At 47.6% G+C, this 13,710-nt stretch overlaps 1 protein-coding gene across 4 annotated transcripts in view; it reads left to right on the top strand.

The window, feature by feature from the left end:
• The window catches only part of CCPG1 (cell cycle progression 1), a 158,424-nt gene that overhangs the window by 114,435 nt on the left and 30,279 nt on the right, over window positions 1-13,710 (top strand). For 3 of the 4 annotated variants that reach the window (XM_063926127.1, XM_063926128.1, XM_063926125.1), the window contains one exon: window positions 10,660-10,751. In XM_063926127.1, coding sequence (XP_063782197.1) covers window positions 10,660-10,751 — 92 coding nt within the window. Of the gene's footprint in view, window positions 1-10,659; window positions 11,272-13,710 lie in introns of those variants that run through there. The other variant, XM_063926126.1, reaches the window with a different exon arrangement.

The following is a 13,710-nucleotide window of genomic DNA, read 5'->3' as shown; positions in this document are numbered from 1 at the left end:
CTCTCATACCCAGGGTAATGAGAATAATAAGAAGGAGAGGAGTAAGAACTATACTCATTGTTCCGGGTGGCCAAGAAGAGCTTGGTACCCAGAACTTCAAGAAATGATCTCAGAGGACCCATGGCCTCTGCCGCTCAGACAGGACCTGCTGCAGCAGGGGGCCTGTCTGTTTCAAGACGTACCGCGGCTGCGTTTGACGGCATGACGGTTGAACGCCGGATCCTGAAGGAAAAGGGCATTCCGGAGGAAGTTATCCCTACGCTATTTAAAGCTAGGAAAGAAGTGAACGCAAACCATTATCACCGCATATGGCGGAAATATGTTGCGTGCTGTGAGGCCAGTAAGGCCCCAAAGGAGGAATTTCAGCTAGGTCGATTTCTGCACTTCCTACAAGTCAGAGGTGACTATGGGCCTAAAATTGGGTTCCATTAAGGTCCAGATTTCGGCTCTATCGATTGTCTTCCAAAATAGAACTGGCTTCACTGCCAGAAGTTCAGACTTTTGTTAAGGGAGTGCTGCATAGGCAGCCCCCGTTTGTGCCTCCAGTGGCACCGTGGGATCTCAACGTAGTGTTGGATTTCCTGAAGTCGCATTGAGTTGAGCCACTTAAATCCGTGGAGCTACAATACCTCACGTGAAAAGTGGTCATGCTGTGGGCCTTGGCGTCGGCCAGGCGTGTATCAGAATTGGCGGCTTTGTCAAAAGCCCTTATCTGTATTTTATATGGATAAGGCGGAATTGAGGACTTGTTCCCAATTCCTTCCTAAGGTGGTAGCAGTTTTTCATGTGAACCAACCTATTGTGGTGCCTGCGGCTACTTGGGACTTGGAGGATTCCAAGTTTCTGGACGTAGTCAGGGCCCTGGAAAGTATATGTTTCCAGGACGGCTGGAGTCAGGAAAACTGACTCGCTATTTAACCTGTATGCACCCAACAAGCTGGGTGCTCCTGCTTCTAAGCAGACTATTGGTCGCTGGATCTGTAGCACGATTCAACTTGCACATTCTGCGGCTGGACTGCCGCACCCTAAATCTGTGAAAGCCCATTCCACGAGGAAAGTGGGCTCTTCTTGGGCGGCTGCCCGAGGGGTCTCGGCTTTACAAATTGGCCGAGCTGTTACTTGGTCGGGTTCAAACACTCTTGCAAGAGTCTACAAGTTTGATACCCTGGCTGAGGAGGACCTAGAGTTTGCTCATTCGGTGCTGCAGAGTCATCCGCACTCTCCCGCCCGTTTGGGAGCTTTGGTATAATCCCCATGGTCCTTACGGAGTCCCCAGCATCCACTTAGGACGTTAGAGAAAATAAGATTTTACTCACCGGTAAATCTATTTCTCGTAGTCCGTAGTGGATGCTGGGCGCCCATCCCAAGTGCGGATTGTCTGCAATACTTGTATATAGTTATTGCCTAACTAAAGGGTTATTGTTGAGCCATCTGTTGAGAGGCTCAGTTGTTATCATACTGTTAACTGGGTATAGTATCACGAGTTACACGGTGTGATTGGTGTGGCTGGTATGAGTCTTACCCAGGATTCAAAATCCTTCCTTATTATGTCAGCTCTTCCAGGCACAGTATCCTAACTGAGGTCTGGAGGAGGGTCTTAGTGGGACGAGTCAGTGCACACCAGGTAGTCCTAAAGCTTTCTTTAGTTGTGCCCAGTCTCCTGCGGAGCCGCTAATCCCCATGGTCCTTACGGAGTCCCCAGCATCCACTACGGACTACGAGAAATAGATTTACCGGTGAGTAAAATCTTATTTTTTAGCCTGATCGTTATGCTGCGAAAAACGTCAGCGAGCAATCAACTCTGAATGACCCCCAATATTAGCAGCATAATACCTAAGCAAGAACCCCCTGTGATAGCACAAACAGAGGATTCAAGAGGTATGTCGTGACTGAAAATCACAGAGAAAAAATAAGATTTTAAACCTACCGGTAAATCTTTTTCTCGTAGTCCGTAGAGGATGCTGGGACTCCGTAAGGACCATGGGAATAGACGGGCTCCGCAGGAGACATGGGCACTTTAAGAAAGACTTTGGATCTGGGTGTGCACTGGCTCCTCCCTCTATGCCCCTCCTCCAGACCTCAGTCAGAGAAACTGTGCCCAGAGGAGACGGACAGTACGAGGAAAGGATTTTTGTTATTCCAAGGGCAAGATTCATACCAGCCACACCAATCACACCGTATAACTTGTGATATACTAACCAGTTAACAGTATGAAAACAACATAGCATCAGTCCAAGACCGATGAAAACTATAACATAACCCTTATGTAAGCAAAACTATATACAAGTCTTTCAGAAGAAGTCCGCACTTGGGACGGGCGCCCAGCATCCTCTACGGACTACGAGAAAAAGATTTACCGGTAGGTTTAAAATCTTATTTTCTATAACGTCCTAGAGGATGCTGGGACTCCGTAAGGACCAACGGGCGGGAGAGTGCGGATGACTCTGCAGCACCGATTGAGCAAACAGGAGGTCCTCCTCAGCCAGGGTATCAAACTTATAGAACTTTGCAAAGGTGTTTGACCCCGACCAAGTAGCAGCTCGGCACAGCTGTAGTGCCGAGACCCCTCGGGCAGCCGCCCAAGACGAGCCCACCTTCCTAGTGGAATGGGCCTTAACCGATTTTGGTAACGGCAATCCTGCCGTAGAATGCGCCTGCTGAATCGTGTTACAGATCCAGCGAGCAATAGTCTGCTGTGAAGCAGGGCCGCCGACCTTGTTGGCTGCATACAGGACAAACAGTGCTTCTGTTTTTCTGATCCTAGCCGTTCTGGCCACGTAAATTTTCAAAGCCCTGACCACATCAAGGGACTCGGAATCCTCCAAGTCACGTGTAGCCACAGGCACGACAATAGGTTGGTTCATATGAAAGGATGAGACCACCTTCGGTAGGAATGGAGGACGGGTCCGCAATTCCGCTCTATCCATATGGAAAACCAGATAGGGGCTTTTATGTGATAAAGCCGCTAATTCCGAAACTCGCCTAGCCGAAGCCAAGGCTAACAACATGACCACCTTCCAAGTGAGATATTTCAACTCCACTGTTCTAAGTGGTTCAAACCAATGTGACTTAAGGAAACTTAACACCACGTTAAGTTCCCAAGGCACCACCGGAGGTACAAAAGGAGGCTGAATATGCAGTACTCCCTTCACAAAAGTCTGTACTTCAGGTAGAGAGGCCAATTCTTTTTGAAAGAAAATGGATAAGGCCGAAATCTGAACTTTAATGGAGCCTAATTTTAGGCCCAAGTTTACTCCAGTTTGTAGGAAGTGAAGAAAACGGCCTAGATGGAATTCTTCCGTAGGAGCATTCCTGGCCTCACACCAAGAAACATATTTTCGCCATATTCGGTGATAATGTTTAGATGTCACGTCCTTCCTAGCCTTTATTAGCATAGGAATTACCTCATCCGGAATACCTTTTTCCGCTAGGATCCGGCGTTCAACCGCTATGCCGTCAAACGCAGCCGCGGTAAGTCTTGGAACAGACAGGGACCCTGTTGCAACAGGTCCTGTCTTAGAGGAAGAGGCCACGGATCTTCTGTGAGCATTTCCTGCAGATCCGGATACCAGGTCCTTCGTGGCCAATCCGGAACAATGAGTATTGTTCTCACTCCTCTTTTTCTTATTATTTGCAACACCTTGGGTATGAGAGGAAGAGGAGGAAATACATAGACCGACTGGAACACCCACGGTGTCACTAGGGCGTCCACAGCTACCGCCTGAGGATCTCTTGACCTGGCGCAATACCTTTGTAGCTTTTTGTTGAGACTGGACGCCATCATGTCTATTTGGGGCAGTCCCCACCGACTTGCAATCTGTGCGAAGACTTCCTGATGAAGACCCCACTCTCCCGGATGCAGGTCGTGTCTGCTGAGGAAGTCTGCTTCCCAGTTGTCCACTCCCGGAATGAACACTGCTGACAGTGCGCTTACATGATTCCTCCGCCCAGCAAAGATTTCTGGTGGCTTCCGCCATCGCCACTCTGCTCCTTGTGCCGCCCTGGCGGCTTACATGAGCTACTGCGGTGACGTTGTCTGACTGGATCAGAAATGGTCGGTCGCGAAGTAAGGTCTCCGCTTGACGTAGGGCGTTGTATATGGCCCTTAGTTCCAGGATGTTGATGGGAAGACAAGTCTCTTGACTTGACCAAAGGCCTTGGAAATTTCTTCCCTGTGTGACTGCTCCCCTACCTCAGGGGCTCGCGTCCGTGGTCACCAGGATCCAATCCTGAATGCCGAACCTGCGGCCCTCTAGAAGGTGAGCACTCTGCAGCCACCACAGGAGAATGATGCATTTGCAGATGTGACCCGGACCATTTGTCCAATAGGTCCCATTGGAAAGTCCTTGCATGGAACCTGCCGAAGGGAATGGCTTCGTACGTCACCACCATTTTTCCCAGGACTTGAGTGCAATGATGTACTGACGCTTGTTTTGGCTTCAACAGGTTCTTGACTAGAGTCATGAGTTCCTGCGCTTTTTCTATCGGAAGAAAAACCCTTTTCTGGTCTGTGTCCAGAATCATGCCCAAGAAGGGCAGACGAGTCGTAGGATTCAGCTGCGACTTTGGAATATTGAGAATCCAGCCGTGTCGCTGTAACACCTTCAGTGAAAGTGATACGCTGTTCAGCAACTTCTCCCGTGATCTCGCTTTTATGAGGAGATCGTCCAAGTACGGGATAATTGTGACACCCTGCTTGCGCAAGAGCACCATCATTTCCGCCATTACCTTGGTGAAAATTCTCAGGGCCGTGGAAAGCCCAAACGGCAACGTCTGAAACTGGTAATGACAATCCTGTACCGCAAATCTCAGGTACGCCTGATGAGGAGGATATATGGGAACATGCAGGTATGCATCCTTTATATCCAGAGATACCATAAAATCCCCCCCTTCCAGGCTGGCGATGACCGCTCTGAGCGATTCCATTTTGAATTTGAACCGTTTTAAGTAAAGGTTCAGGGATTTTAAATTCAAAATGGGTCTGACCGAACCGTCCGGTTTCGGGACCACAAACAGAGTTGAGTAGTACCCCTTCCCTCTTTGAAGCAGGAGAACCTCGACCACCACTTGTTGAAGACACAATTTGTGAATCGCATGTAACACTATCTCCCTTTTCAGGGGAGAAGTCGGTAGCGCCGATTTGAAAAACCGGCGAGGAGGCACCTCTTCGAATTCCAGCTTGTATCCCTGGGAAACAATTTCTATTGCCCAGGAATCCACCTGTGAGTGAACCCAGATGTGGCTGAAAAGTCGAAGACGTGCCCCCACTGGAGCGGACTCCCTCAGGGGAGCCCCAGCGTCATGCGGTGGATTTTGCAGAGGCCGGGGAGGACTTCTGTTCCTGGGAACTAGCTGTGTTGTGCAGCTTTTTCCCTCTGCCCTTACCTCTGGCAAAAAAGGACAATCAACGTACTCTTTTGCTTTTATTTGAACGAAAGGACTGCATTTGATAATGAGGCGCTTTCTTAGATTGTGAGGGAATATAAGGCAAAAAATTTGATTTACCTGCCGTAGCTGTGGAGACGAGGTCCGAGAGGCCCTCTCCAAACAATTCCTCACCCTTGTAAGGCAAACTCCATATGTCTCTTTGAGTCGGCATCACCTGACCACTGTCGGGTCCATAAGACTCGCCTAGCAGAAATAGACATAGCGTTTATTCTGGAACCCAGTAAATTCCCTCATATATAAGACAGCATCTTTTATGTGCCCTAGGATCATTAAAATGGTATCTTTATCAAGGGTCTCAATATCCACTGATAAGGAATCTGTCCATGCTGCTACAGCACTACAAACCCAGGCCGACGCAATTGCCGGTCTGAGTAACGTACCAGAATGTGTGTAAATGGACTTCAAGGTAACCTCCTGCTTGCGGTCAGCAGGATCCTTGAGGGTAGCCGTATCTTGGGATGGGAGCGCTATCTTTTTTGATAAGCGTGTCAAAGCCTTGTCTACCCTAGGGGAGGATTCCTACCGTATTCTGTCCTTTGGCGGGAAAGGATACGCTATAAGAATCCTTTTGGGAATCTGCCGTTTTTTTGTCTGGAGTTTCCCACACTTTTTCGCATAATTCGTTCAGCTCATGTGAGGAGGGAAAGGTGACCTCAGGTTTCTTTCCCTTATACATGTGTACCCTCGTGTCAGGGACAGGGGGTTCCTCTGTGATATGCAAAACATCTTTTATTGCAATAATCATATATCGAATACATTTAGCCACTTTTGGCTGTAATTTTGCATAATCGTAGTTGACACTGGAGTCTGAATCCGTGTCGGTATCTGTGTCTACTATTTGGGATAGTGGGCGCTTCTGAGACCCCGAAGGTCCCGGCGACATTTGGACAGACATGGGTTGACTCCCTGACTGTACCCTAGCTTTAGCTTTGTCTAATCTTTTGTGCAATAAATTAACATTAGCACTGAAAACATTCCACATATCCATCCAGTCAGGTGTCGGCGTACCGACACACCACACACACACAGGGAAGCTCTTTTCTGAAGACAGGTTCCCCACCAGGCCCTTTGGAGAGACAGAGAGTATGCCAGCACACACCCCAGCGCTATATGACCCAGGAAAAAACACAGAATGTTTACTCAGTAGCGCTTTTCAAGTATGTATATGCGCCAATTATGTGCCCCCCATCTACTTTAAAACCCTCTTTCACCGTGGTATCAAGCAGGGGAGAGTCCGGGGAGCTTCCTCTCAGCGGTGCTGTGGAGAAAAATGGCGCTGGTGAGTGCTGAGGGAGAAGCCCCGCCCCCTCGGCGGCGGGCTTCTGTCCCGCTCAAAATTCTTAAAAACATGGCGGGGGCTCTTTATATACATGTACAGTGCACAGCTGTACATGTATATATGTACATTTGCCACAGGAGAGGTTTATATTGCTGCCCAGGGCGCCCCCCCTGCGCCCTGCACCCTTACAGTGACCGATGTGTGTGAGGTGAATGGGAGCAATGGCGCACAGCTTCACTGCTGTGCGTTACCTCTATGAAGATCAAGCTGTCTTCTGCCGCCTCTGAAGTCTTTTCCTCTCATACTCACCCGGCTTCTATCTTCCGGCTCTGCGAGGAGGACGGCGGCGCAGCTCTGGGACGGACGGCGAGGGTGAGACTTGCGTACCGATCCCTCTGGAGCTAATGGTGTCCAGTAGCCTAAGAAACAGAGCCCTGAAACTCAGAGAAGTGGGTCTGTTTCTCTCTCCTCAGTCCCTCGATGCAGGGAGTCTGTTGCCAACAAGCTCCCTGAACATAAAAAAACTAACTAAAATACTTTCTTTACAGGAAACTCAGGAGAGCTCCCTGAAATGCACCCAGTCTCCACTGGGCACAGTATGAAACTGAGGTCTGGAGGAGGGGCATAGAGGGGAGGAGCCAGTGCACACCCAGATCCAAAGTCTTTCTTAAAGTGCCCATGTCTCCTGCGGAGCCCGTCTATCCCCATGGTCCTTACGGAGTCCCAGCATCCTCTAGGACGTTAGAGAAATACACAGTAAGTATATCCTGTGAAATACCTATATCAAATAACCCTGACGCACTTAGCCCCCCTCAGGGTACAGAATATAGGGATAGCAATCTGAGCGAGATACACTGAATAGAAATCACGCAGCAGCTATATGCACACACACACATAGTCACATGTACAGATGGAGCCACGATTCTCTTGGCTTCTCTGCTGCGCCTAGGCACACCATGGTTTATTAGCATAAACCCTTCATCTATTGTTCTCATCTGCAATACAATACAGAGAGAACAAGACATCAGGGGATTAAGTCTGACTGCCCTGGCTCACTTAATCCTATTAAAAGGCCAAGATCTGTACAATGCAGAAATTATAATAAGCAATAAAACTGCATTGGACTAGCAATACTAAGTAAAGCTATACAGATCAATAGATATATCAATGCACAGTAAAGACTGGATGTATATCACAGGGTACTTGTACTACATAACCCTGAAGTAATGCACTATTTCTTAACTAACACTGTCATGACAGACATGTAGAATACTCAAGTGTCCTGTAAAATGCACAGCGCTGACATGCAGGCGGCTTTACAGAGGAGGCTTTGCCCAAACAGTCCCAGGATCAGCTCAGCATGCGGTAATGGCGCCCCCAAACGCTGACGGAGTGAGGGAGATGCAGCTCCAGGGCACGAACATCCACTCTAAATGGCGCCCTGTGGCTGGAGGAGGGACTACAGGTCAGAGCCTTATCCCCTTGCTGGGCTTCACCACCGTGTACTGCGGGCCATATATAAAAATTTTTTTAGTAAAACCGACCTGTGCCCCTACCCTGGTGGCGTAGTGGGGTCCCTGTACTACCACAGTGTCCACGCCAGCGCGCGCGGCCCGCCTCCCACCGGATCGCGATTTGCAGCGGGTCCCGCTTAGGGAACCCTCTTACCTCCTCCCTGAGTGTGGCGGCTGGTGTTTGTGCCTGATGTGTAAAACTGGAGCCTCCGCTGTAAGTACCCGGCAACTAGGGACATGGGAGTATACAGCGCCTGAGGCAGGCGAAACAAAATCCCCGATGACCAGGACAACCTGCAGTGTCCCATGCCCGCTGCAGCAGCAACAGGCTGGGACTGCAGGCATGGCGCCGCGGCCCGGAAGCTGCCCTCGGCGCGGTGACCCCCGGTGGAGAAGCCGGGGCAGCGCCGTGACCGCATCCTCCCCTCTCCGCCGCGCACATGACGGAGGAGCACCCATGTGACCAGGCGAGCCGGAGGACCAGCGCTGCACCGGGAGCTGTCAGCAGCCAGTACCCGTTTAGCTTCATGTAACCCCTGATATGCCACCGCTAGAGCTGGCTTATCGGAGGTAATAGGATAGTCCCCGGTGGGACAATTAGCCCCGGTAAATTACCGGGGCTAATTGGATGTCCCCCTAAGGCCTCAAACATGGGCCAAATTCAATTTGCTTCAAAGTTAGAATTAGCTACAATGCAGTACATGGTGCTATTCAATTACAGCCCGCCGGCAGCACTTATCACGGATTTCTGTTTGCCTCTTGAGGCTGGAAAAGCTTATGTTCTTAAAGCCTGCTAAATATGATCGGACTTTGATAGTCCAAAGTATCTTGTAATTAAATGGACATTGTTCAGTTTTGATGTTGCCTGCAGCACTCCTGAACTCTTCATTTTATTCACCTCTTCAGCACAAAAGAAAGATGAGTAGATTATTCCTATTATGTCATACATTGCAACACCTAATATAAATCACTGATGGTGGAGGCAGAAGTGCGCCAATACTTTTGTTTGTCTGGAAGCAATGTTTTGCCTGTGTTGTAGTATTATAGTGGAATCAAAACATGATACAACCATTATAAATGACCCACTGTCATAATGTTGTTGTATTCTAGCACTGATACAAACAATTGGTGAATGAATACTAAATTTGCTATACGAGGTGGGCTTTAGCAGTAGGTAGCTATTGTGTTCTGTGTTGGGGGTAGATAACTTTTAGTAAAACAAAAAACAATACAAAAAACAACTTAGAAGTCGAAGGATCTCTCAAATTTAATAAAGAGTCTGGAACTGGATTCAAAAATAGATTTATTTAACAGATCTGGTAGCAAAGGAGGAAATACACACTTTTTTATATTATTTGCTTGTGCTAAAGAAAAGTCTCCACGGTTTAGTTACTAAGGGGGAATTCAATGGTTTCTCCCCGCGGCCGCCACTAGATGGCACCCAGATGAGCAATTCAGTTGTTGCTTCGTTCAGGCGCGATAAGCTGCGGGGGAGAAGCATTTCAGCTTTCAGCCCCCTGTGCTGGCGAGCTGAAATGTGTGAAGAGTGACCAATTCGGACACCCAAACGGCACTCCTTGTGATGGGATGGAGCACATTAGTTTAGTCTGGTTTAGCCGCTTTATGCAGCTAAACCAGACAGACACTAATGGGCGCGATAAACAGCATCAATTGAATATTCCCTCTGCAATGTCCCATTACTTTAGGTGGGAGATCGGGTGGCGATAACAATTGAATTCCCCCCTAAGCGTCTGGTTCCAAAACCTGACGCTTCCAATCGTGTTTATGCCCAAAATGTAGAAATGCATTGCTCTTATTCGCCATGTTTCGCTAGTAAAAGCATTGTTCTCTTACATTTTGGGCATAAATACAATCGGAAATGTGGACTGTTAGAACCTGAGGCTTGTTAAATAGACCCCTCAAAATGCTGTACTTTTAGTCTCATAACTGCACTTTATTTCCATATTCGTTCCTAACACAATGTGTAGCTTTTCAAACGTAGATTAAAACTGCTCATGGAAATGGTACAGTCTATGGATCTCCATTGCACAAACTGCTAAACTTTATTGTTTTGTTTGGTAAATTCCTCACTGCAATATATTGCTATAGATTATAAATATACATCCAGAAGACATACCCACTTTCATGCAGCAACACTATTAATCCATTCTGTTTGTAAAAGTTGTAGTTACGTTGTGGATATTAAGGCCTGGAATATGTTTTTGCGTTCCAGTATAAACTCTGGCAAGGGTGGAAAGTTTGTGACCAATGAACTCTACACTAGAAAGTCTTGGTTTTACATTTATGTTTTCAAGAACTTCAAATGGAATGTACTTGTAGTTTTCAAACATAATAAAATACATGTTTTCATCCTTGTAAAGTCTTTCTACTTATATTAAAAACAATATTTTCTTCTAGAAAACCTGAAAGTATATCTCCTTCCATGGATCCAGAAAGTAACAAACACAGAAAACAGGATGAGAAGCAACAACCACGGTATAAAAAGGAATGTAAGTGGCATAAGCATGGGCGTGCCAATGGAAGACACATGGCAAATTTTGAAATAGAATTAGGACAGCTGCCCTTCGATCCTAAATATTAACCAGCATGGAACACTCTGTATTGTAGAAATTATAATTAGATTAGAGCCAGCATCCTGTGTCTCCGTAACTGTTGCTGAATAACAGTCCCACCATCCCGCTAACGGCTAGTCACTGGTTTGTTATGCTAGTAATGTCTGGTGTTCTCGTATGTGCAATCTGTTAATGCTTTGCAAATGTTTTATTTTAGTAATGAACAGATTACTTTTGTCTGGTTGCATGATTCTATGCCATCAATGATCTCTGCATCACAAGAAGTAATCACGTCTGTTTAGTGTCCTATTAGGCATGCCTTGTTCAATTCCTTTTTTTAAGAATGGATTATTGCATATTACATTTTGAAGCCCTTTCTTAACGGATTTCTTCCATGAGATTTTAAAAAGTTGTTCTCGCATTGTTGGTAAGAAAATAATAAAGAAACTGGATACAAGGATTTTAGTAATTTGTCATTGTTGTTGGGAAAAATAAGATTTTACTTACCGATAAATCTATTTCTCATAGTCCGTAGTGGATGCTGGGGACTCCGTCAGGACCATGGGGAATAGCGGCTCCGCAGGAGACAGGGCACAAAAGCAAGCTTTTAGGATCACATGGTGTGTACTGGCTCCTCCCCCTATGACCCTCCTCCAAGCCTCAGTTAGGTACTGTGCCCGGACGAGCGTACACAATAAGGAAGGATCTTGAATCCCGGGTAAGACTCATACCAGCCACACCAATCACACCGTACAACTTGTGATCTGAACCCAGTTAACAGTATGATAACAAAGAAGTAGCCTCTAAAAAAAGATGGCTCACAACAATAATAACCCGATTTTTGTAACAATAACTATGTACAAGTAATGCAGACAATCCGCACTTGGGATGGGCGCCCAGCATCCACTACGGACTATGAGAAATAGATTTATCGGTAAGTAAAATCTTATTTTCTCTAACGTCCTAGTGGATGCTGGGGACTCCGTCAGGACCATGGGGATTATACCAAAGCTCCCAAACGGGCGGGAGAGTGCGGATGACTCTGCAGCACCGAATGAGAGAACTCCAGGTCCTCCTCAGCCAGGGTATCAAATTTGTAGAATTTTACAAACGTGTTCCCCCCTGACCACGTAGCTGCTCGGCAAAGTTGTAAAGCCGAGACCCCTCGGGCAGCCGCCCAAGATGAGCCCACCTTCCTTGTGGAATGGGCATTTACAGATTTTGGCTGTGGCAGGCCTGCCACAGAATGTGCAAGCTGAATTGTACTACAAATCCAACGAGCAATAGTCTGCTTAGAAGCAGGAGCACCCAGCTTTTTGGGTGCATACAATATAAACAGCAAGTCAGACTTTCTTACTCCAGCCGTCCTGGAATTATATATATATATATATATATATATATATTTTCAGGGCCCTGACAACGTCTAGCAACTTGGAGTCCTCCAAGTCCCTAGTAGCCGCAGGCACCACAATAGGTTGTTTCAGGTGAAACGCTGACACCACCTTAGGAAGAAACTGGGTCCGCAGTTCTGCCCTGTCCGAATGGAAAATCAAATATGGGCTTTTGTAAGACAAAGCCGCCAATTCTAACACTCGCCTGGCCGAGGCCAGGGCCAACAGCATGGTCACTTTCCATGTGAGATATTTCAAATCCACAGCTTTGAGCGGTTCAAACCAATATGATTTGAGGAATCCCAACACTACGTTGAGATCCCACGGTGCCACTGGAGGCACAAAAGGGGCTGTATATGCAATACTCCCTTGACAAATGTCTGGACTTCAGGAACTGAAGCCAATTCTTTCTGGAAGAAAATCTACAGGGCCGAAACTTGAACCTTAATGGACCCCAATTTGAGGCTCATAGACACTCCTGTTTGCAGGAAGTGCAGAAATCGACCTAGTTGAAATTTCTTCGTGGGGCCTTCCTGGCCTCACCCACGCAACATATTTTCACCACATGTGGTGATAACGTTGTGCGGTCACCTCCTTCCTGGCTTTGACCAGGGTAGGTATGACCTCTTCCGGAATGCCTTTTCCCTTAGGATCCGGCGTTCAACCGCCATGCCGTCAAACGCAGCCGCGGTAAGTCTTGGAACAGACATGGTACTTGCTGAAGCAAGTCCCTTCTTAGCTCCCGAGGCCATTAGTCCTCTGTGAGCATCTCTTGAAATTCCGGGTACCAAGTCCCTCTTGGCCAATCCGGATCCACGAGTATAGTTCTTACTCCTCTACGTCTTATAATTCTCAATACCTTGGTTATGAGAAGCAGAGGAGGGAACACATACACCGACTGTTACACCCGCGGTGTTACCAGGACATCCACAGCTATCGCCTGAAGGTCTCGTGACCTGGCGCAATACCTGTCCCGTTTTTTGTTCGGGCGGGATGCCATCATGTCCACCTTTGGTCTTTCCCAACGGTTCACAATCATGCGGAAAACTTCCCGATGAAGTTCCCACTCTCCCGGGTGGAGGTCGTGCCTGCTGAGGAAGTCTGCTTCCCAGTCGTCCACTCCCGGAATGAACACTGCTGACAGTGCTATCACATGATTTTCCGCCTAGCGAAAAATCCTTGCAGTTTTGCCACTGCCCTCCTGCTTCTTGTGCCGCCCTTTCTGTTTACGTGGGCGACTGCCGTGATGTTATCCCACTGGATCAATACCGGCTGACCTTGAAGCAGAGGTCTTGCTAAGTTTAGAGCATTATAAATTTGCTCTTAGCTCCAGTATATTTATGTGGAGAGAATTCTCCAGACTTGATCACACTCCCTGGAAATTTTTTCCCTGTGTGACTGCTCTCCAGCCTCTCAGGCTGGCCTCCGTGGTCACCAGCACCCAATCCTGAATGCCGAATCTGCGGCCCTCTAGAAGATGAGCACTCTGTAATCACCACAGGAGA

This window comes from Pseudophryne corroboree, chromosome 6 (genome assembly GCF_028390025.1).
Source record: "Pseudophryne corroboree isolate aPseCor3 chromosome 6, aPseCor3.hap2, whole genome shotgun sequence".
NCBI lineage: Eukaryota > Metazoa > Chordata > Amphibia > Anura > Myobatrachidae > Pseudophryne > Pseudophryne corroboree.
The sequence above is the reverse complement of the archived record's forward strand: the minus strand, read 5'-3'. Positions and strand labels throughout refer to the sequence as shown.